Genomic DNA, 23,704 nt, shown 5'->3' with positions numbered 1-23,704 from the left:
CACATAAGCAAAAATAGGTCAAAGACGTGCTGATTGGCGCTTTAAATAATTATTGGAACTTGTCGGCTCTGCCTACTTACCTACTTTCTGTTGTTCCCAAAGTAAAACCGCAGTTGTGGTCAAGTGGTTAAAGCGTCTGCCTCCAATCCGGGACGCACTACGTTCGATTCCCAGTGTCGCGGCGGGCACCCACAGGTTTATTATTTGTTTATTTATTTACAATACCTCAAAGGCCCCAGTGAAGGGGTTTTACATGAGGGTTGGGCTTTTACAATAGATTAAGTGAGTAGATGCTCAATCGCTGCTTTGAAGGTGATGACACTGGAGTGGTGCACAACGTCAGGAGGCAGGCCATTCCAATCTTGTGCTGTCTTGGCAAAAAAGGATGAAAGGTGCGCAGTGGTGTGAGCAGCTGGCGGATGCACAGCTTTGCCGTGGTTGATGCGGTCTGAATGACGATGGGTTGGCTTGATGGCGGGAGTACGAGGTGATGCATGATAAAACTTGAAAAACAAGCAAAGACGAGCGATACGGCGGCGTAATGAAAGGATAGCGAGGTTAGCGCGAGATTTAAGTTCGGTTACGCTTGACAGGTATGAATAATCTGAACAGATGAATCTTCCTGCCCGGTTTTGCACAGTTTCAAGTGTTTTAATGTTGTTAGTTTGGTGAGGGTCCCAAACAGCGCATGCGTATTGAAGTTTGGGTCTGATTAGTGTCTGATATGCGAGTAGTTTCACAGGGGTAGGAGCCCCGTGAAACTAATCGGGAAGGAGGTACCCCGGTCTGGCGCTCGGCGTTTTGGGTAGTCATTCTTCGAGAAAGTGGCCTCTCCTTTCCTCTGTGTTCTTTCGGTCCCCATTCCCCTCCAACTAATGACGCTGCACCGTGTTCCCTTATGGGCTGCAGAAATAAGCGTGCTTCCTTTAAAAGAAGATCCCACGCGTTGTGGGAATCGGTTTCATGCGAAGCAGTCAGCGAGTACTTCTATGCTATATTTTATGGCTTTGAGCCAAGCGTTAGGAGGTGGATCGACGTGCTTTTGTGTGCACATCGTGGGCTTACCAGGCACGTCGACGACGACAACACTGTCGTTTAAGGGGTAACTTATGGTGCGACGTAACGTCAGCCCTTCCGTTAGAGTACATACGTCAGTATTATCGAAACTAAGTGCACTTTCTGGTGTAGTCATGTGAATATCATACGTAACTTTCCTTAATGTATTCCTCCGGGTCGAGCAATGCTTCAATATAGCTCGCTGAATCATAGTAATACAAATGTAATGTTTATTAGACTGCTATAAAAGCGGAGCCAACACTGGAACCACCGACGTTAATCTGATATGACGCCTGTATTCATAGGCGTGCGCAGGGTTCCCCATAAGGGGGGGGGGGGCAAAGGTTAATCGCAGCCCCCCCCCCCCACCCTACTAGGTCAATGTATGGGGCAGATTTTGCGCCCCCCCCCCCCTCTTAGGTGACTAGAAGGGTCAGTGTACAGGGCAGATTTTGCGCCCCTCTCTTAGGTGATTAAGGGGGGCGGCCGCCCCCCCCCCCTGCCCCCCCCCCCTGTGCTCACACCCTCTCTTAAACGCTCTCGCATTTAAATTACCAATGTCTGTTCTCGCCGTTCTTGGGTAAATGATAAACTGTCGATCACCTGTGGCGCATACCCGTACACCGCGGCCCGTGGTAAACGGCTATGTGCCACGCGCGTCTGAAGGAAAGGGCTTGACGATGTACTCGACAGAATTTTCACGTTTTTCATGTCATGACCCGACAGTCAGATTCGTCAAATCCTCTTACCCTCCCATGCTAATTTTGGTCCACACCAAGCTAAGGAGGCGATCATGAGAGCACCCAGACGTAGGCGGCTAGATATATATGGATACGTAGATATAGAAACGCTCAAAGTGGCAAAGGTTCGCTTAGAAATGCTTCGCATTAAAAACAGATAATGTAGCGCTATGTTTACTCTTATTTGAATCCGGATTACAGCTCATGATTACTGAACTGGATACGGAAAGTAGAAGAGTAGGTCTGAAAATTAATATGCATAAAACTAAAGTAATGTGGAACAATCTTGGCAGAGAACAGCGCTTTGCGATAGGTGGCGAGACACTGGAAGTTGTAAAGGAGTACGTCTACTTAGGACAGGTAGTAACCGCGGAGCCGAACCATGAGAGTGAAATAACTAGAAGAATAAGGATGGGATGGGGCTCATTCGGCAAGCATTATCAAATCATGAATGGTAGTCTACCACTATCTCTCAAGAGGAAGGCATATAACAACTGCATCTTACCGGTACTTACCTACGGAGCAGAAACCTGGAGACTTACAAAGAGGGTTCAACTTAAATTGAGGACGACGCAGCGAGCGATGGAAAGGAAAATGATAGGTGTAACCTTAAGAGACAGGAAGAGAACAGAGTGGGTCAGGGAACAAACGGGAGTTAAGGATATCATAGTTGAAATTAGGAAGAAAAAATGGATATGGGCCGGGCATGTAGCACGTCGGCAGGATAACCGGTGGTCATTAAGGGTAACTGACTGGATTCCAAGAGAGGGCAAACGCGTGAGGGGAAGACAGAAAGTTAGGTGGGTGTAGATGAGATTAAGAAGTTTGTAGATATAACGTGGCAACAGAAAGCACAGGACCGGGTTGATTGGCGGAACATGGGAGAGGCCTTTGCCCTGCAGTGGGCGTAGACAGGCTGATGATGATGATGATGATGAATCCGGATAATTATTATAAAAAATTCAAAAAGACGAAGGTCGAGGACCGTTGGTGAAAGAGAAATTACGGAATATAAGATGGCAACGTTCTCTTCTCTTATCTGGTCGGTTGTAGCGTTAATCGTAGGACATAAGAAGATAGTGAAGCGGCCTCGGTCATTGACCTATGGGACGAATCAAACGTATCAAAATAAAATGAACTCCAACGTAGCAAGGTATCTTGTTCCTGCTGCTTTTTCCTTTGCGAACGTTTCGCAACTACGCAGGCGCGTGGCGTCATATGTTAGATATAAAATTGGTCCATACCCCGCGCTCCACAGCAAACCTAATTTGAAGTTGCTCTCTTTTTTTTTTGTTTTTTTTTTCAGGCGAACCGAAATTTAAAGGATATTGATCGAACCAACCACCGCCCCTAGGCTGCCACGAGCCTAAGCTATACAATGCAAGAGTAATTGCGAAATCACAGTGCACATGCAGTTTCCCAACAGTGCTTAAATTTGCCGCATCGTGTCTATACGCCATTTCGGTATCGACTGCAACACGCGATGGTCGAATTTCGACACCAGCCAAAATGGGGAACACGACCCGTGTTCACAAGTGCAGGGGGTGACTGATACCCCCCTTTCTTTTTCTTTTTTAAGGGGTCTTTTCGAACTCGAAAGACGGCAGGCAAGAAACAACAAAGCCTGCCACAAACACAAAAGAAAAGGACGATCGGAGGACGCAAAATGCTAATGGTTCAGCAAAGGTCGTCGCCCCTTCTATTTCGGAGTTCACGCCCAAGGACCTTTCATGGAGAGCAAGTGCACTGAGATACACGGACGGGGAAAGGCTTGACGACTATGCACCCGATGCGGGCGCCCATCACGACAGAACCATTTGCTGGCAGAAAAATCATCGTGTGTGTGCAAAGTTGTTTGCTGTTGTCTTCCTCGTTTGTCACCGCTCACTAGGGAGACGCCGACGTGTGCCGCGACAAAGCGCTGATATATGGCGTCTGCCCTCCCCCCTCTTTCCGCCTTTTTCCTCCTTTCAAATATGCCTGTTCGCGATTCTCTTGTAAGCGCAGTAGCAGGATTGATATCAACTCTAGCTTTTTCTTCTATTTTTGTCTGCGGGGCCCCGATGCCTTATTTCACTGCTTTCTGCTTTCAAAACGTCGAATTCATCGGTCCTTTTCTCGTGCTTTCTGCCTTCTTTGAAATCCATATGTCTTATCTCTGTTATGTCATTGTTCCGAGAGAATGTCAATGTCCCATGTATAGTGCAACTACTCGCCATTCCCCCGCCCCCCCCCCCCCCCACCCCGCGAAAGAAAAGCGGGTCTTTGTAACAAAGAAACACAGAAACAAAAAAATAATCGAAAATACAAACAAACCAAAAGAAACAAAAATAATTAGATGGGCTAACCGCCCCAGAAGCTTGGTAAGCAATGTGCAAGGAGAGCTATACTTTTATTGCGTGTACAAGCCAGAGCCGAAAAAACCAAGTAATATCAAGGTGTCCCAGTGCTCATACCATTCAAGCCTTTATATATTCAAGTCTTTATGTGTGTTTGCGTGTGCTGCGTGCCCAGCAGTGCGCTTGAACACAAAAGCAATGTGCCCTACAGTGGCGTAGTCACAAATCTTTTAATGGGGCGGGGGGGGGGGGGGTAGGGGCTTCAACCATACTTTATCTATGTTCGTGTGTGCATTTGTTTGTGTGCATGTATATACACACATGAAATATTGAAAATTTTCGGGAATTTGACCCCTCGTCTTGCCCCCCCCCCCCTCCCCCGCGTGGCTACGCCTACGGTGCCCTACAGTGTTGTGAACGGGCTATAGCTACCCGGCAGTGGCGTAGCCAGGGGGTGGCACACAGGGCTCGTGCACCCCCCCCCCTCCTCCGAAATTTTTTTTTGCCATGGCATACAGAGCGCAAAATGACACTCGACCACACCTCCCTGCCCAGCCCCCGCTTCTGATCAAGGAGGTGCTTCCCCCGAAAAAAAATTCTGATTACGCCCCTGCTACCCGGATATTATAAGTAAAATCATGCCCGATGACAGCCTCCGAGACAAAGCTGTCTCGTCCGCAGCAGCTCGCCGTATTTCACGTACCACGGCATGCAATAATCGAGGAATCAGGTAAGATTGAAAATGTTTTACCATAAGAGTAATGTAAAATGAAAAACCGGCAGGTGTTGTAAAACCCTTGTAACACGAGAAGGCGAAAGCCTGGCTAATTCATGTAAGACAAGCGAGTCCCAGCGAGCAAGCACATATGTTTCGCATTAAATCGACCATTCTAACGCCTTATGCGTGTACTTTCGTCTTTGTATGTCTTTTTCAAAGGTGTACAGACGCTACCGAAGTGCCCACTACGCGCCGGTAAGGCAATACGAGCACCTACGTAGCGGCACACTATAATGATGCTGTGGCTGTTGCTGATGACAAAATATTACTGGGCCTTTCATAATGGGTAGCTTTACGCCACTCATTCCATACGCACTTCCGATGGTGTGACTCCCGGTGCGATTCCACCCTTCTGCCAAGCAATATTACGTCTCTTAACGCCACTTCTCGCGCGACATGACAGCTGCATGCAGTCTTTTTCCAAAGCAATTTCACTGACAGTGGCGTGACTCTATGGTAGAAGACTTGACTGCCAAGCGGAATACCTCATGAGTTCGATTCCGGCTCAAATCTTATTATTTTCTGATCACGTCGGTTTTTGTCCGCACGCCGCGTTTTCAAGACCAGCGTCTGATGAAACGCGAAAAGGAAATAAATTTCGAAGAGACAGATAATTCTTTTGTGTCTGCCGATTATAACATCGCCTTCAGAGGCAATTTCATGTATGTTGCAAGTAAGTGTACCTTTACTCATAAACAAGTTCAGCCATGAATTGGAACTTCCCGGCAGGGCAACGAATCAGTTCTTTTTTTTTTTTCCTATGCACGACATCTGCCGTCTTAGGAGTAATAAAATTAAATACAATGATGTCATTAGCAATGTCACCTCCGACGCGATGAGGCTTACAACGCCGATTATCGCATCCGTATTATGCACGGTTCCTTGTAACGCGTTCATCCACCGTTCAATGAAAATCGTAACAGACGCAGCTGGTAGCGCCCACAAGCCAACCAAGTGGACACACCTGCATTCATGCAAACTTTCATTGACTCAAGGCTATAGCTGGCGACCCTAACATCAGCTCGCAGTGCACCTGAAGCCCGGGCGTCGAGGAATTCACTTCCACTTAGCAGCGTTCTTCGGCTATACACCTAAACCCCGGCTCCGTGGCTGACCTACGCCATTTTTAAGGTGAATGTCTTAGATGCCTCATCAAGCGCAAAAATTGATCGTCGTCGTCAACACGAGTAATGCAAAAAGTCATCGTCACGTGATGACGCCAGCATATGGCGCCATCATGACGTCACAGGCCGTCAAAATATGTGACGTCATCATGACATCACACGCGTGGCGTCACATGATGACGTCATCATGTGACATCGTCGCTTGGTCAAAGGTGGGCCGATCCCGGAGGCACTGCAAAAAGCACGTGAGGTGCAGAAAGCTTCCAATGCCTCCGATCCCGGAGACAGTGCGAAAACACGTTGGGCGCAGAACGCTTTCGTGGGAGGGATCAATACCATGTAATGCCCTTGGGCGCTGTGGGTACTATGATAAATAAATAAATAAATAAATAAATAAATAAATAAATAAATAAATAAATAAATAAATAAATAAACTGAGGAGAAAACGAAGAAGATGGCTTCCGCATTCGAGTCGTCTTAGGTAAATAGGTGAGCGACCGTGGGAGTTTTGCAGCGGGCTTGAAATGATGAGAGGAGAAGCGTGTGGGAAAAGTGCGCTGTGAAATGACACCTGACTATCTCGCAGGCGCTGCGCCGTGCTCTCGACCGGGCTGCAGAAATTAGGCGCCTTTTCCTCTTCAAACCACTACCACCACCACTATCTCGCGGTTGCTGCTTCCCAAAGCAAAGTTTGTTCGATATTGTCTCGCCGATGGGTTCTTGATTCCTGTGTGACTTCAGCTGCTGTCAAAGTTTGTAACAGCCGATTAAGGCTGTTGACATGGTCTCCCCTATAGGTGCATGCGCATACGCAGGGTAGAAATTCTGCTCGCGAAAGAGCGCAAGCAAGCATTGAACAAATGGGTGCCTCAGTCACGTGATGCGCCTTCTAACCGGGTTCCTACCTTCACGTTGAACCTCGCCACATTTCTGCCACATCGGACGACTCGCGTCGCGACCTCACTTTTGGAAGGCTACACTTTCTACGAATGCTAACTACACCGAAAAAAAAAAAAGAATGAAAAACGCGTGCCGACGCATACATTTTCGACGCCACAACGAGTGTGTTTGTCACGACAAAGCAAGCAGCGCATACTGTTCCGTTCTCCCAGACTTTTTCTTCGGGAGTTGACGATGACGACTTCCGGCAGAGTCGAGAGACAGGATACGACGGGGTTAACAAAAAAAAAGTGGGAGGTGCATAAAAATGAGAGAGGAGGAAAGAAAGTCAGGCTCCGACAGCCCACTTGCGAGATCCCATACGTCCACCTGGCGCAGTCCTACTCTATACACCTACAATTAATCGCATTGAAACGGCCGCCGGTCATCAAGACCCGGGACAAACCCACGCCCACCGCAGCTGATGCGTCGCAGTCAGCCGTCATCAGCGCCGTTTGGACGCGTGGCACCCCTTGACGCCAGCGGAGTGGGTGAGCGTGGAAGAGCGTTATGGTGGATGCCGTCGAAGAAGAAGCGATAGCTAAAAGAGAGAGGTAAAATGAAAAGCATAAGTAAACAACGCGACCCGCTGCAGACCCATTCTTCTTTCTCAGATTTCCACCGTGTGTCTCTTGTGGCCCGCACATCTGCTGCGGCTGTCCAGGCGCCAGCGCGCGACGTGGCTGCCGAAAGGGGTGAGAGGGCTTAGCGTCGGCGAGCGAGGATAGAGGTGGAACCGATGAAGTGAGAGAGCGGGCAAAGAAGCGGCGACCTGTTTTGAGAGTTTTTTACCGAATGGGCGCCCAGTGCTATATAGAGGAGGCCCAACCCAGTTAGCCTAGACTCGCGAAGCAAGGTTGCCCAGGGGGACCACCGCACCGCCCAGCCTTTTAGTACAGACCGAACGTCCAACCGAGACGACCATGACGCAGCGCCCGACGACCCCGCTCTGCTTTCTGTTGCTCGCTGCCACGGCCGCTGCGATCGGTGAGTGAGCGTCTGTATAAAGGAGACAACGCCTCGTTCACGCCGGCCTACGTGCACTTGGTCTACGACTGCGTAGACGATGGATGGATTCGATACTCATTACGAGCGAATTTACGAACCCTGACGTGAAATTTTGTCAAACCGCGGTTACCTTAGCCGTTATGGGTGCACACTTCCGGCATGGTTCGTTTCACTGATGCTATGATGATATTGACCCACTGGTGCGCATTAACAGGGAGTTAGACAGATCACCAGACCCCAATACGAAGTCAAGTCGGTTATAACTGGATCTGTGGACCGTTCAACAGATGCCTACTGGTATTCATACACGAAACAAACTTGTTAGTTTATGCGTGACGCGCTTCTTGCGCTGTCTTCTGAACCATGTCACGCCTTTCGGCTACTTTCTTAAAAAAAAAAAAATCGGTTCTGCTCTGGAAGTGTCGTCTATGGGTAGCGTTTTACGGAAATAATATTCGAAACATGGTCATATTGGAGATGTTGCATAAATTGAACTGTCCTCCGTACCACGCCGCTACAGAAAGCGAGTGTCGCTGCCGAGAGACCGACAAACTCTCCTTTCTTTTATTGTGCCTCGACTGGCGTTCGCAAGCGTGGTTATTTTGTTGCCTCAAATTATGCGTCACTAATAAAGGAAGTAATTAAAGCATAACGTCTACATTTGCGGGGGGCTTCTTTTGCGTAATAATGCAAAGGAAATCCTTTCCAAAACTTAAAGCATGGCTTGGTTAGGCTATAGTTTCAACGTGCAGCTTAACTACATATGCCAGTCTCCTTTTCGATACGCAGAACATGAGAACATGATATATCGAATGTAGATTTCATCAATTACGACGGGTGGCGATAAGTGCGTTACAGTTTTGCAAGGCCTCACAGATCAGAGAAGCTGCAACTTGCTGTTGTGACTGTCAGTTGTTGCGACGATCTATACAATGGGACGATGTTCAGGATTTAGTTAATGGCTACGGTATCGGCACTATCTATAGTAGCGGAATACAAAGCGCTTGTGCCAACGAGAACTTGGTGCGGAAAAATGTTTTCTATTTCCCTCTCCGCGTTTTTAATGTGCCCTTATAGGTAGATCGTTAAACAGCAACTGGGTTTGATTGCACTAATAAACGACTATAAGTAATTAGACTAATTAACTAAAGTGCTGTTAAGCCTAAAGGAACTTCATTGCCTAGAAACTCTGCCTCCTGCGCCTTTACAGTAATGGATAATCAACTGGAGCATGACAGACACAAACGCTGCCATTTATTTGATATCCATTATAAATAACAACGAATACCAGAGCTACAATGTTAAATATAAAAAATAGACACATCAGTGCTGTACGCCCAGTCCGCGGAAAAGCTTTGCGCACAACTACAGCGTAAAAGTTCTAGGAAAATATGTGTATGAAAGAATAAACAAACAAACGAACATGTTCATATATAAGGAGAAAGATACATACATAAGCTACACGACCTTGTCTTAATTAGTTCAGACTTTCCGCGTTATATGACCACGACTTCTCTACGGTCCTCCCCCCCCCCCCCCAAAAAAAAAAAAAGCCTTTGTCCTGGGTCTGACGCAAAACAACAACAACAACAACAAAAAATCCAAAATCGTGAACGTTCTGTTTTTCATTTCTGTTGCATTGCGTAAAAAGCATGGGCTCAGTGAACCGAGTTTACGACGACTTTCGCGTCTTATCTCTCCCGCACTGAGCTTCTTTCCCAGCCGGCGTTCATCTCGCAACATCCCATACCCGTTCGTTCGGCATAATGGCCGAGATTGCCGCGTGTGTGGCCCATCCCGCGAAACCAGTCTCGCGGGTGGTTGCAACTCGCGTTTGCTGATAAGTCGGAGCACCGCATCTAGGATGCTCCGGGCACGTGCTCGTTGTTCATTATGCGGCCAGTTTATCCTCGAGTAAACCCCACCGCTCACTGCGAATCTGTAATATTCTTAGAGCTATTCGCCCCAATGCCCTTATCTTACTTTCCTTCCAAACTCAATTTTCGCCTCCCGAGCAAGGAGTCCTCCCGAGCAAGGAGTTCTCGCTCCTCTTACTCGCAGGATCACATGTGCAGTCTACTGTGTTTTGCATCATGCATTCCACATTTCCTGAAATACAGATGTATGCGTAAATTTTTAATGATATAAGGGTGCGCTTCTGGCATGCAATGTCCCTTGGAGTGTGACAGTGCGATTACGAGAGAAAACAAAGAAAGAGAAAGAAAGAGAGAGAGAGAGAGTTCCTGGAAGTGCATTCTGTCTTATGATTAGCAGCTTTCCTTGCAACAGTCCCCTCAGTGCCCTTTCGTGGTAGCGTACATTCGCAAAGGCTGTCTGTAGTTTCTGTTAGTGAGTTGCTACGAGCTTTGTGCAGCTTGATACGATTGCTCGAGCACCCAGCGGCGCATTACGTAACCCAAATTCCATTTCGTTACAGGAGACGGGCAACAACAACAACAAAAAAAAACGTGGTTGCGTTTGCATCGGCGAAGCGATATATTGTTTTTTTTTGTACGTTTATTACATTTTTTTGCCTGCAGAGATAAAGAGAGATTCACCAGTGTCGCATCCTATTTATGTGTATATGTTTGCAACAATAGTGTCTTTTTTTATGATAGCAGATGGAATTAGTGAATTTCCAGACAACGTCGAGTCCATCTCTTCTGTAGATGCGACCAAGTTAACGCTGACAGCACGTTCAATCGTAGCCAAATTGTGAATGCGAAAGAATTAGGGCAGCGGATATTCGATTCTTATTAGGACTTCAGATATCGAACTTGGGTGTATGCGAGCGCTTTTTGTTTGTTGAAAAAAGCGTAGTAGCTTGTGCGGCGTTTTTGCGCAGGCACATTGGTTATACGAGTATTAAGAGCATTGATTGCAGACGCTCCGCAAAAATCAATACACGAAATACCGTTCCGTTTACGTACGTGTGGGCCGCCGCGGTGGTATACATCGGCTACGGTGCTTGGCTGCTGAACCGAAAGTCGCGTGTTCAATCCCGGATGCGACGGTCGCATTTCGATGGAGGCGAAACACTAGAGGCCGTGTGCTTAGATTTAGGCGCACGTTAGAAGAACCCTACATGGTCGAAATTTCCGGAGTCTTTCCCTACGGCGTGCCTCATAACCATATTCAGGTTTTGGCACGTAAAACCCCGCAAATTATTCTTATTAGTTAAGTGCGAAAATCTTGGAATACTTTCTTCATTCACGCCTGAATCGGCCTTAAATCTGAGCTAAATATGGCAAATAAGCTCCAAGGAAGCCCCCGAAGTGCCGTGTGTACACTCGTTGGTAGCGCGAAGCTACGAGAAAATCCATACGGAAATTTCAAAATATATAGTAAGCTTCCCAACTGACAAGAAGTTTGTCGTGGTTCAGGGTTCGAATCGGTGACGAACGACCTTCCGAACGGGGAAGGGGAAGGGGGGGATCAAATTTTTAGTCAATCGGGAAGCTTTATTTCTGAGAAATCTGTATGAATGTCTAGGATTTCCGTGTAACTTCATGCTACAAAAGGGGAGTGGCAATTTTTCCCTTTCACGAACCTAGGTGGAAGTGTACAGCACAACGGAATGAACGGACGGAAGGACGAATCAAGCATTGATGTGAGCTCTTGTAGCAATGGTGTCAAATATGCACCCGAACGACGACCTCCTTTCAGAAGCCACGGATGTGGCTATTTCGCGCAAAGAAATCCCAAGGTCGAAAGTTTGCGCTCCCCTTAACCCTTCCCTTGTAATTTCCTTGCGCGAAATAGCCACATCCGTGGCTTCTGAAAGAACATGAACCGAGTAGCCCAACAACGTGTGCTTCTTGACGACCTCCTTACCGCATTGACATGGATTGATCTCGAAGCCTGTGGTTCTTCAAATTGCATGCGTCGGAAGGGATCGCGGAGTCGGAAATACCTTAAGGCAGTCCTATTTCGAGCTGCACTCATACACTCTAGCTTGGGTGACAAAAGAGTCGAACAACAAGACCTGCGCTTTCCATCCTGAGCACTTATATGTAAATCCCCGCCGCAAGAAACAGGCAGATCGCAAATAATCGCAGTCTTCAGTAAAATTCAGGCCACAAGGGAATTCATGCTGCATAGGCCTAAAACATGGGGTGCAGGAGAAAATAGCTTTTTTAAAATATCAAAGAAACTAAGTCGCAGTTCGAGTCAGCTGCTTGGTGTGATCAGTCATCTTGGCCCAACACACAGGTATGCCATATTCATTGTACGTAAACAACTGCATTCCTTCACTTTACCGAACATATATCCTTCACTCTGACCAACATGTAGAAAAGTGAGACTGGAGTTTCGCTATAGATTTAAGGAAATATGGCCGAGGAAACACGCTAAACCACTTTACCCAGGCATGATTTCGACTGGCTAAAGTTCATTGACCTTTCGTTGCGATGACTTTTGGGATAGGCCTCGTGATTTGCTAAATTTGAACCACTTGCCTCATCTGAGTGACCATAAACGACGTCTTGCGGTACAAATTGTGAATTCAGCTGCATTCAAAGGCTTTGAGCCTTTTAAGCCATCGCAGTCTTCCGGAATAAGCAACTCAAAAGACGCAGATGTACCGCCTTCTTGCAAACGGATTACACATGGAAGACGGGGAAATTTTTAAATCCTTAAGAGTACCTGCATGCCATCGTCATGACGAAGACGAAATTCTGGAAAAAGAGACGCATCTGACTTTTTTACACTGGTGCCGTAGTACTTTTTGCTGAGCAGGCCTCTGACAAGGCCTGTAGCCAGGATTTTTTTCGCGGGAGCGGGCACTTGCCGAAGGTCTTGACTATTTGAGACAAAAAACTAATGTCATTATTTATTTCCGTTAAAACTCCCTTCTCCATCAAAATTTCGGGGGGGGGGAGGGGTGCAAAAGCACCCTCCCCCCCCCCCCCCCCCCTGGCTACAGGCCTGTCTCAGACTATCACAAACATTGAGAGGCTGAAGAAGAATGAACTGCGCAAAACCAGGCAAGATCGAGAAGTTGACACGGACACACACGAACCTTCAACTAACCGTTAGTTGAATTAGTTAGTAATCGTTAGTCGAAACTTCGCGCCAGTCCGTGACAACTTTTCGCCATCCTCGTGTTGCACATTTTGTTCTTCTTTAGAGTCATGGTATCAACTCAACCAACAAAAAAAAAAAAAAAGAACAGCATATCCACGGGTGAATGATGAAGAGCTTGGGCGAAGCTCCTGAAGCCATCATGGTTACACCGTGAAATGTTCAGTGGTTTCGCCCAGCGGTAATCAAAGCGAATTTTTCTTCTTTCGTTCGTTACTACAACTTTAAGACAGTCTATAAATGATAATTACGTATCAGGCTTAACGGCTGAGAAGCCACATATGCCCAAAGAGTGCCCAGCAGGTCTAAAACGAGACAGTCTAAAAACGAGAAACAACGGCGGCACGCTTTCCTCACGGCTAAGATAAAAATATTTGTTGCCTCGTTTGCTTCAGCTGCAGTCATGAGACCACCAAGCGCGGAACGAAGCATTGTATGAAGTGCTATCAGGCTGCAAAACACTAGGCATTCGAATCGTCGCCCCCACTCACGCGGAATAATAATAATATCTCGGTTTTTACGTGCCAAAACCACGATATGAATATGAGGCACGCCGTAGTGGAGGTTTCCGCAATAGTATTGAGTATATATAGTTGGGCTAGTTGATATGGTAGCATGTTTGTGTACAGCGCGAGGATCGATGAAGACGGAAAGAACAGGTTTCCGCAGCTGTCAACAATCTGGAGTTCTTTAACGTGCACTGACATCGCACTGTACACGGGCCTTCACCCAAATGTTACCGTCGCAGGCCGGGATCGAATCCGCGACCTTCGGGTCAGCAGCCGTGCGCCGAAACCAGTGTACCACCGAGGCGGACCTAACTTGGAATAAGACGTACGGCAAGAAATGGAGTTAATATGCGGAAACCACAGCGATAGCTTGACGATTAAGAACCCCGTTAAGTTTGAGGGGTGATCCAGAAAAAAGACGTTATTAATCCAAAGCGCCTTAAGGGACACTAAAGAGCAAAACGAATTTTTTTTCACCAATAATGTACTCTTTCACGATACCAAAAACACCATGCTTGCTGCGAGAAGACGCTTAGTAAGCGAGAAAACACACAAAAACAAAATGTGGGTGGCAACGCCACCTTGACGTTTTCGCGCCATTCGCCGTGACGTCACATGTTTTGAGGGCGCCTACGAGGGACTACGTAGTTCCTAATCGGTAAAGATGGAGTACATTGTCCTCTGAGAGGGCCATAGACTTAACATACCAAGTTTGGGGTAATTTTGTTGAGCCAATAGCGCCAAAATACGATAAATGCACTTTGAAATCCGTGACGTAAAGTGGGGAGATTTCGGCGCGAAATTTAAGAACGAAACTTTGAACTTGATTTTTTCCTCTATTAATAAATCTATGATCGCGAAATTAACGACATTAGATTCCTCAGAGCACAATTTATAGATCTAAACCGATTCATTGTTTCTCTTTAGTGTCGCTTTAACCAACGTAATTTATGCGAAGTGTAGACTTCAAGCCCTCGACATCTTTCCAGTGTCACGGACTGGACATTGACCTAGACTCTTGTGTTCGTCGCGAGCTCGCTTTCTCCGAAATTCGCTGGCTGTGTTTTACTTTTTGCCGTTAAAAGCGACATCCCCATAGGACACACTTCTATTTTAAAGTCAGACAATAGCCCGACGCTGCACCACACACGTGCGTGTAGATATTGGGGGCGAGCGCGTGGTCGCTTGTGTCCTTCGCGGAACTGTCGGATGGCCTGGTCGAGCGATGAGAGAAAAAAAAAAAAAAAGCGCCTGCGAGGAAAAACGGCCAAGGACTCGAGAAGCATTCAACGGGTCTCGCGGAAAGTCGTCGGGCAGTGAAATGGAATTCGCGGACTCCGTCAAGCGTCGTCGCCTCGCCTTGTCCGTGATCTTCGTGCGCGTGGGAGTGAGAATACGCTTCCTTTTTGCAAATGACCGCCAGCTATAGAGTTTAGAGGAATAAGAGCCGTTGTTGAGGATATACGCGCGCGTCCAACTGCTCTGCGGAGCTATCGTCTCGAAAGTGAGTCCCTTTTGGGAAAATCGCTTCGCAAAGAGAGTACTTTACTCAAGGAACTCAAGTTGTGCCTGTATAGGAAGCTAATTCAATGCCTGGAGAATGGTTGGAGACCTATTGGACAGAAATGGCATAAACACGGCTAAAAAGTAATTAAATTACTTTACTATGCACTTTTCTAAAATTTTTTAAACATGAGATTTAAAATCGCAGCTGGCGGATAGTAGTGAGATTGCATTACTCTTACTTTGAACAGTAACGAAATTACTTCGAAGTTACCTTAACAAAGGTTCATCAGTTATGCACTAACTGATTTACGCTTTATTTACGGCACATGTGCATTCGAATCTCAGAGATATTTGACGCATCGAAGAAGCACGAAACCCACGCTTGGCATTTGGCACTCGAATTAACTTGTCTTTGTTATTTTGCTTTCATATGTCGGTCAATTTTTTTTATGCCACAAGGGGACGCAGTGAAGAGTAATTACGAAAATAATGAGCAATTTTCTTAAAATTATCCCTTGAAGTAATTCACTACATTACTAAATTAGCAACCCTCAAAAGTAATTCATTACATCATTCATCACAGAAAAAATTAATTTAATTTCTATAATTTTATTACTGCCAAGACTGTCATTAGACGACCCTTTGAAATCTGTCATTTGCGACGATGGGATGAGGGGCGTAGCCAAGGGGGGGGGGGGTGGGGGGGTTCAAACCCCCCCCCCCGAAATTTTTCAATTTTGCTTGCGTATATAGGCACGCACACATACATACACACGCACGAACATACATAAAGTATGGTTGAACCCCCCTCGAAAAAAATTTCTGGCTACGCCCCTGGGTGGGATCGCTGACGAGTGACCTTAAGGTTAATGGGCCAACGTATGTAACAGAAGGACACATGAACCAGGTCATATTAGAAGCAGGCGGGCATATTTAGGTGTTTTTAAGGGAGGGAGAAGGCGCAGGGGGGAGGGTCAGATTTATAGGCGGTGATTGACCGTGGAGATAACTGCACGGTTTCTCACAATCAACATTAACTGATTCTCACCCCCTCGATCGACGCATGATTAGAAAAACTGCGCAGAGACGAGTGACGTGCGTATTGAGCCGTGGTTTCTAACAATGCTGAACGACTTTGTAGGTTAGAGAACCGTTCAATAAGGTAACCACGGTACTGTTTGTTGTGCGTATGACGTTTAAGAACGCTGAAATCTTGAGCTTTACAATACGTTCGTGCGGCGGGCATTTTGCATCTCGTTCTCGCAATGCAGCAGCTCCTAAAAGGCTTATTGAGAGCTTGTAACCTATGAAGCCGATGATTTAGACGCTGTACTTACTGAGACACAGTTGTCATTACGAATTCGGAATGTTTACATGAATGGATGAATACGTCCGTCGGCTTGGCAGCGCTTGGCTGCAGATACGTATTTATTTCTGCATTGCATGAACAGTAACGATCAAGCCTTCCCCTTCTGGTTGACTAGAGTTCTTCCGTCAGTTGGTATTGTATTATTAAAAAAACAAAAACAAAAAAACACAAGGGAAACGCTGTCAATAGAATATTGTAGCCCATCCTGGCGCTCTAGATATGTCTATTGAAGGCGGTCAACAAATGGCGAAGAAAATATGCAAACAAACTGATTTGCTAATACGGGCTCTCATCCCCGACACAGTCGTCATTCTGCTCTTGCCAATTACATAAGACGGTGGTAGTCACTGCGTAATTTGTTGATTGCATCTGCAAGCGTTGCTAGCACTGCAGAGAACTGTCGCGCTTGGGAGACGTCGCCTCAGATGATCTCCATATGCTTGCTTGCTTGCTTGCTTATTTATTTATTTATTTATTTATTTATTTATTTATTTATTTATTTATTTATTTATTTATTTTATATTATTGAATGTATACTGGGGACACGAAGTCCATGCAGGGTGGGTAATATACATAAGGGCAACAAAAGTAAAACAACCTTGTAAGTTGAAGTATGAAGTTTAGAGCATACAAATGGAAAAAACTGCAAAACACGTTTTTAAGAAGACAATTTTAAACAATGCAAGTGTAAAGTAAAATAATATAACGTTGGCAAAAAACTTTTAGGAAATCAATGTAATAATAATATCTGGTGTTTAACGTCCCAAAACCACGATATGATTATGAGAGACGCCGGAGTGGAGGGCTCCGGAAATTTCGACCACCTGGGGTTCTTTTAACGTGCACCTAAATCTAAGTACACGGGCCTCAAACATTCTTGCCTCCATCGAAAATTCAGGCGCCGCGGCCGGGATTCGATCCCGCGACCTTCGGGTCAGCAGTCGAGCGCCATAACCACTAGACCACCGTGGCTTTTTTATTTCTTTATTCCCGACTTACACAGTTGAAGTCACTTGTTACATACATAAAACGCGTCGGCCACGCTTTGGCCAACACGAGATTAAAATTGTTTCATGCAGATTAACTCATCGAGCACAGAAATCCACACTGGTGTGTCAGGGAGCGTGCGAAGCACCTCTCTCAAACGCACCACGCTTTCAATAAAGTGATCACGAACAGGACGGACAACCTGGTGAACATGTTCAAATTCCGTTTTCGTTCTCCAGAAGGCGTGGAGGCCCAGGAGCATAAATAAATCATAAGGAATGCCCTCTGATGCGTCTACCGGCAAGAAGCGTATTCCATACGGGCTGAGGGGCAACTCTTTCTTTAATGTGCGCTGTAGCACATCCCAGTAGAAAATGGGATCCCAACAGTCCAGGAAAACATGTTCTATTGTCTCTGGTTTTTTACATAAATAGCAATTGGTTGTCCAGAGTATGAAGAAGCCTTTATCGCTAAGCCAAGTTTTAACAGGAAGCGTGTTTGTGTGCAGTTGAAAGAAGAAGGTTTTAACTGATGGTAGTACCGGCATTTTCTTTACTCTTTTTAAAACGTCCTGTCCATGGGCCTCCAAGGTGTGGAAAGCGGTACAAAGGCACTGGTAGAACGCTTTCAACAAGATCCATATACAATTTTTTCTTGTTAACGGTGCCCAGGTACTCGTGAGTGAATCGAGCACTAGACCACCGTGGCGGCGTAGGAAATCAATGTAGTGCGTTATCTTTATAACAGAACCGCACCCAACGAAAGCTCCCTGCCTGCCCGCTCTCACGCAATGGCTACAATACACTGTATATATATATATATATATGTTTGGGGGTTCGTAATCTTCTGAGAAGCCACACTGAAAGCTTTTTCAGTCATTTCCTGGCTTTCAGTTACAAAAACAAAAACGCACAACAGAAATAACATGATATCAAGGAAGTTTTGGCTCAGCTTCTGTTTGTATATTTTGTTGTGTGTGTGTGTTAGCGATGTTGTTGCTAACATTGTGAGTCGAAAAAATAAAACTCAGTCGAATCTGTCAACAAGCAAGATCCGTGGGCACGTTTGTTGACAGAATGGTTTTGCGAAGGACGTTCGACGCCTTCGAAAGGCAGCCCACCCTCATATGTAAACACCTCACGCCATGTACACATCATGTGGGCGTAGTGGAGTCGGCGCTGTTTTTAAGGTTGTCTTAAAGCGTAAGATATTGACCTATCTAACTTTTAGATGCTACCCCATGACTAAATAATTTTATCTTAGGATATCTTGAGGAAGGAAGTAAAAAAAAAAGGCTGATCAATAATGTAACCTTCCTGAATAATATATAGTTTGCTACGCTGGGTGCACATGGTCGGTTTAGCGCTGTAAATCTGAGTTTTCTGCGGTCGTATTGCTTGCCGTGATAGCTTAGGAAGTAGAATGTCGCGTGGCTAAACTGGAAGGCACGGCTTCGATTCCCAGCCACGACGTACGAATTGCGATGGTGGCGAAATGCAATGAGCACCCGTGTACTTATATTTAGGTGTACGTTAAAGGACCCCAGGTGGTCGAAATCAATCCGGAGTCTCCCGCTACGGCAAGCATCATAACCGTATAGTGATTTTGGCACGTAGAAGAACAGCAGTTATTATTATTATACATCGTAACATAAGGTTTGACAAATGCTCGTGTTAAGATGGAAATGTTATCTTAAGTGTTTATTTGTTAAGTCTCTCGCTCAATTCTATCTCTTCATCTTCAGATAAATGAGCACCGTACACAACGCGCTACATTGTGAACGGCAATCTATGAAGCGAGATTGAATAAGAGACGGTGAGTATCAAGCGAAACGACTTTCGGTATAGAGCCGCCGTGTGAAAACATTTGGCAGGGACCAGCGACTCTAATGAGGCGACCTTCGCGGCCGCGGTCGCGTGGGTAGTCGCAAGCGGCGTTTGCGGAATCGAAGTGCCGCCGCGCCTTTCACGGCGAACGGACCTCCATTACCTCCTTCTCCTGGTAGCACGCGCAGTGTGGAACGTGACGCATAGGGCGTGCAACGCTCAGGCTGACAAACAAGGGTGCCAACCGCGTCGTTATCGCTTTTGACGTCCGACTATCATGTGAGGGCTTATATATATACGCCCGGTACTTGACAGAAAATTTCGCGCCTCCTCAAAAACGCGACGGCGGTATAAGAAGGTGTCTTGAGTGACGAGCTGTCGGTGTGTCGCCACACGTTCGTATGCGGTGCAATCGTGCCCCGCGCGCTCGATCTCGAAGCTACAGACCAGATGCGCTGGCCCAAGGTCAGAGTTCCGGTGAGGTGCGAATTACGAAGGCGACCAATCACGCCACGTCAGGACGGATATACGGCGACTGAATGCGTGTGATGCAGCGAAAAGAACACGGAGTAAAAAGAAAGAGATAGAGAGGGAGAGAAAAAGAAACGTGTTACGGTGAAAGGGTTGCCCAAGCTACGAAACTGGGAGCCGCTCCCCTGACCTTCGCGCACGTGGAGGCTAATGGAAAATGCAAATTCGGTGAAGCGTTTCGGTTACTGGTAGGATAGGGAGTAATCTGCCACACGCCTTATGGCGTTCTGTCGACCGTAGCCCCGTGCCTCTGTATGCATAACGCTGACTAGCGATGACGTACAGTTCTTTATGTGTTAACTTATAGAGAGGTGCGAGATTGGGCTTCCTCACTTCCTCACCTGTAGCGAGATTTGGCAATAAAGCATCTGCTATAAGGACGCCTTCCTTTTAGAAAGACGGAACCCTAGGAGTGAGAAAGGGAAAACATTAATACATCGTGACAGTACGTAGGCACGCTGTGCTCTCGCAGTTGTTTGTAGCAGCACATCCTCCTCACCATAACCGTCAACTGCGGGGGGCAGTAGGGCTCGTGCCCCCCCCCCCCCTCCAGATTTCACGTCCGGTTTCACAGGGGCAAGGAAGGGTGGGGACAGCTACTCTGTATAGGAAAGAGTTGTACGTAACGCGTTAAGTAATCGGTTATATGTAATCAGTTACATTTTCTTGTCATTTCGTAATTTAATCGATTACTTTTTCGAAGCTGTAATGTTCTGGGTAATTCAATTACATTTCTTTGTGGTTGATTACGGGTAATGAATACTTTTTTTCCCTCTAAAATCAAGGTGTAACCAGTCATGGCACTTGTCCCGAAAATTATGCGACCGCTCTGTAGGGAGCCCCCGCCCTGTAAGACGGGGGTCTCTACAAAAAGGTCGCATCCAGGTGTGACATGACACAGTGATTATACCGCGAAAAAGGTTTTATTGGCCTCAAAAGCAAGACCACAGTGGCCGGAGAGTCAGCATATGTCAGTCCCCCAAATTGTTCGAATTGAATCGCCCTTCCTATGGTTGCACAACAGAGGACGCGTCTAATATTCCGAATGAATCACCTACCAACGATTTTTTTCACCTTTCCCTTTGCCTTACTTACAACGCCTTACCCGAGCGCCAGCAACAGCGAAGAGCGACGCTTCATAGAGGACGTGGACACTATACTCGCGGACAACTTTTCTTGGCAATGAAGGGAAGGCTACGGGGGTGGGCGAAGCGGTAACTCCAGGAGGGTGATCCTCGCTCTCATTGGCTAGTTCGATGCAGACGTCACCGCTCCGTATAACATCGCTTTCTGGGGAATTCTAGGGACGGTGCAGCGTCAACCACGAGAGAAATCAAGAGCTCGATTATTCCCTATGATGCCAAGTTTTCCCAGTTTACCTACAGTTCCTGCCGATCCCGCAACAAGTGCATGAGCCTCGCGTTCCCGTCTCCCGAGTTAGCGGAGAGCGATTCTTTTCTCCTGTCGGACGCTCTCGATGGACGGCAGCGAAAGCGCCGGGGCGTGCGCTAGCACCTCTTAGACCTAGCACGAGCAAGCGGAATAGCACATACTGAGACAGCGACGGAGCAAGCAAGACAACACATGCTCTCGTGTCGACTTGCTTACACCGTGCCTGCCTCGGTGTGAGCTATTCCGCTTGCGTTATGTATGTACACGAACGAGCCCAAGCTACTCTTCTTGCGTACAAGCATTTCTACGGGACACTTAAATAATAATAATATCGGGGGTGTAACGTCCCAAAACCACGATATGATTATGAGAGACGCCGTAGTGGAGGGCTCCGGAAATTTCGACCACTTGGGGTTCTTTAACGTGCACCTAAATCTAAGTACACGGGCCTCAGACATTTTCGCCTCCATCGAAAATGCAGCCGCCGCTGCCGGGATTCGATCCCGCGACCTTCGGGTCAGCAGTCGAGCGCCATAACCACTAGACCACCGTGGCGGGGCCGGGACACTTAAAATGTGTGCAGCTTCATACAATACCCCCATGAAGGAAAAAAAACGCAAAACACTTCTCAAACCATTCACGGAAACTACGTAGAGTCAGCACACATGACACCAATGAAAATGCCTCAACCTAGCTGTTGCCAGTACATTTGGTTCATAGGCGCTTTCTCAACATTTAGCACTTCACATTGCGTTTTCACACCTCACTTGCCTGTATTTCTTTTCCCAAGAGTCGGTTTCAGTGCTAATGAAGACGTGCTTGAAACGGCCTGCCACGTTTTAAGTGGTAACGAATTAACGCAACTTTACTAGCTCGGAAGCCGTGGACACACGCCCACCCCGTTCATGCCTCTCACACACACCCATCACGCACCACGTGATTGTACTACGTGTTCCGTGTGTTCGGTGGTTGTACCTAAACCGTCCCTAGACACACTCTCTGCTCCTAGGTGAAGATGTACCTAGATGAGCTATCGCTTTGGTCACGTGACTTTATGCCCACGTGACCTGAGGATCGTTCTCCTGCATTTACCGCCTCGCCGGGGGCGGAGCTACTGCACATGTACTGCTCCGCGAAGTAGTCCGGTTCGGCGCGCGTTTCGAATTTCGTTTTGGTTTGTGAGCCTTCCGTACCTCCTGTGACGGCCATTTCATTATTAGAGCGGCCGTCACAGGCTTACGCAGCCATTTGTTAGTGAAATTCGTCAGAAGCTCCCTCGGCGAGTCGCCGGGAAAGCTGGAGGATGACGAGCGCTCACCTGAAGACGAAGACGCCATTTTGACTGTGAGGTGCACGTAAAAGGTGCGACGTTTTCACATGTGCAAAAGCGCGATATGACATTGGATAAATCAAAACAAATATAAATATCTCCTTGGTGCGCGCTGACCCTCTCTTCAAACAGCGCCCCGTAGAAAATAAAGCAATGTTGTTGTTTTTTTATTCTCACGCAGAAAACACGGACGCAATTGTGGGACTATAATCTTCAACGGTAGCACACGCATAGTTCGGCTCTCTAGCCTTCCCCTCGTTGCCAAGAAAAGTTGTCCGCGAGTATAGCATCGAAGCACTGCGCAACTACGAGATGGTGCGCGAGTTATTCCTGCCTTATAGTACCACCCTGTCCTCCAGCGTATGCATTGAGATAGAGTCCAATGTAGCAGCTGACTTCTTAACGAGGAAACGTCGAAGAATCAGTGACGACAACTTTGAAAAACAACTCCTGCTGAAAGTTAACAAGTCACAGCAGTCACAGCAGCCACAGTAAGCCTCCCAGCCTTCACGCAAGTCTTCTCTCTAACATGCAAGCCACAGTTGTTCGTTGTAGTTTGAGTGAACTTTTATTACTGTGCTACGGCAAGAACATTCTGAAGGAAGGTAAAGCAAAAGTAATCGATTGCATTTCTGTAATCACTCAGTTACTTTTTTGGGGCTGTAACTGACCATTGTAATCAATTACACTTTAAAGGAAGTAATTGTAATCGGTGACTTATTTTCTGTAACGCGTACAAGCCATGGTATAGAGGAAGCGGATTGAGGACAAAAAGGCCCTAGGAGGAGGAGGGCAGGAAAATAAAAGGAAAGAGAGAAAAGAAAATATCGTGATCGTTATATGAGCACGCGAGAACGCACTGGTTGTGATGCGAGTCACTTTATAGTTTTTGACTTTCGCTACGTGTTTAATACAAGCGCCACAACATGGAATCGTATCATATACCTATGTCCTTCCCTCGACGTAGAATAGAAAGAATTAGTCCGCACTGGAATGACAGCTTTGACAATGACGTACACGTTGACGGCAGTATCGTTCGTATCATTTCGACGAGGTGACCGGATGGATTTCCTGATATGGCGTGGCTTATTTTCTCGATTTCGTCTCTTCATTGTGGTACGCTGACTATCCACCCGCCGTACGTGAGACGCACTTTTCTTCTTTTCTGGCAGGACTGCTATGGCTAAC

General features: G+C 46.7%; 1 protein-coding gene across 1 annotated transcript in view; it reads left to right on the top strand.

Moving 5' to 3' along the window:
• The first annotated feature begins 7,707 nt into the window (after positions 1 to 7,707).
• Positions 7,708 to 23,704, top strand: part of LOC119383516 (uncharacterized) — a 33,187-nt gene continuing 17,190 nt past the window's right edge. Inside the window, exon 1 of the mRNA XM_037651685.2 lies at positions 7,708 to 7,963. Within this exon, the coding sequence (XP_037507613.1) occupies positions 7,900 to 7,963 (64 nt within the window). The 5' untranslated portion in view covers positions 7,708 to 7,899. The remainder of the gene's footprint in view (positions 7,964 to 23,704) is intronic.

Source organism: Rhipicephalus sanguineus, chromosome 2 (assembly GCF_013339695.2).
Source record: "Rhipicephalus sanguineus isolate Rsan-2018 chromosome 2, BIME_Rsan_1.4, whole genome shotgun sequence".
Lineage (NCBI taxonomy): Eukaryota > Metazoa > Arthropoda > Arachnida > Ixodida > Ixodidae > Rhipicephalus > Rhipicephalus sanguineus.
This window is presented reverse-complemented; position numbering and strand designations above follow the sequence as displayed.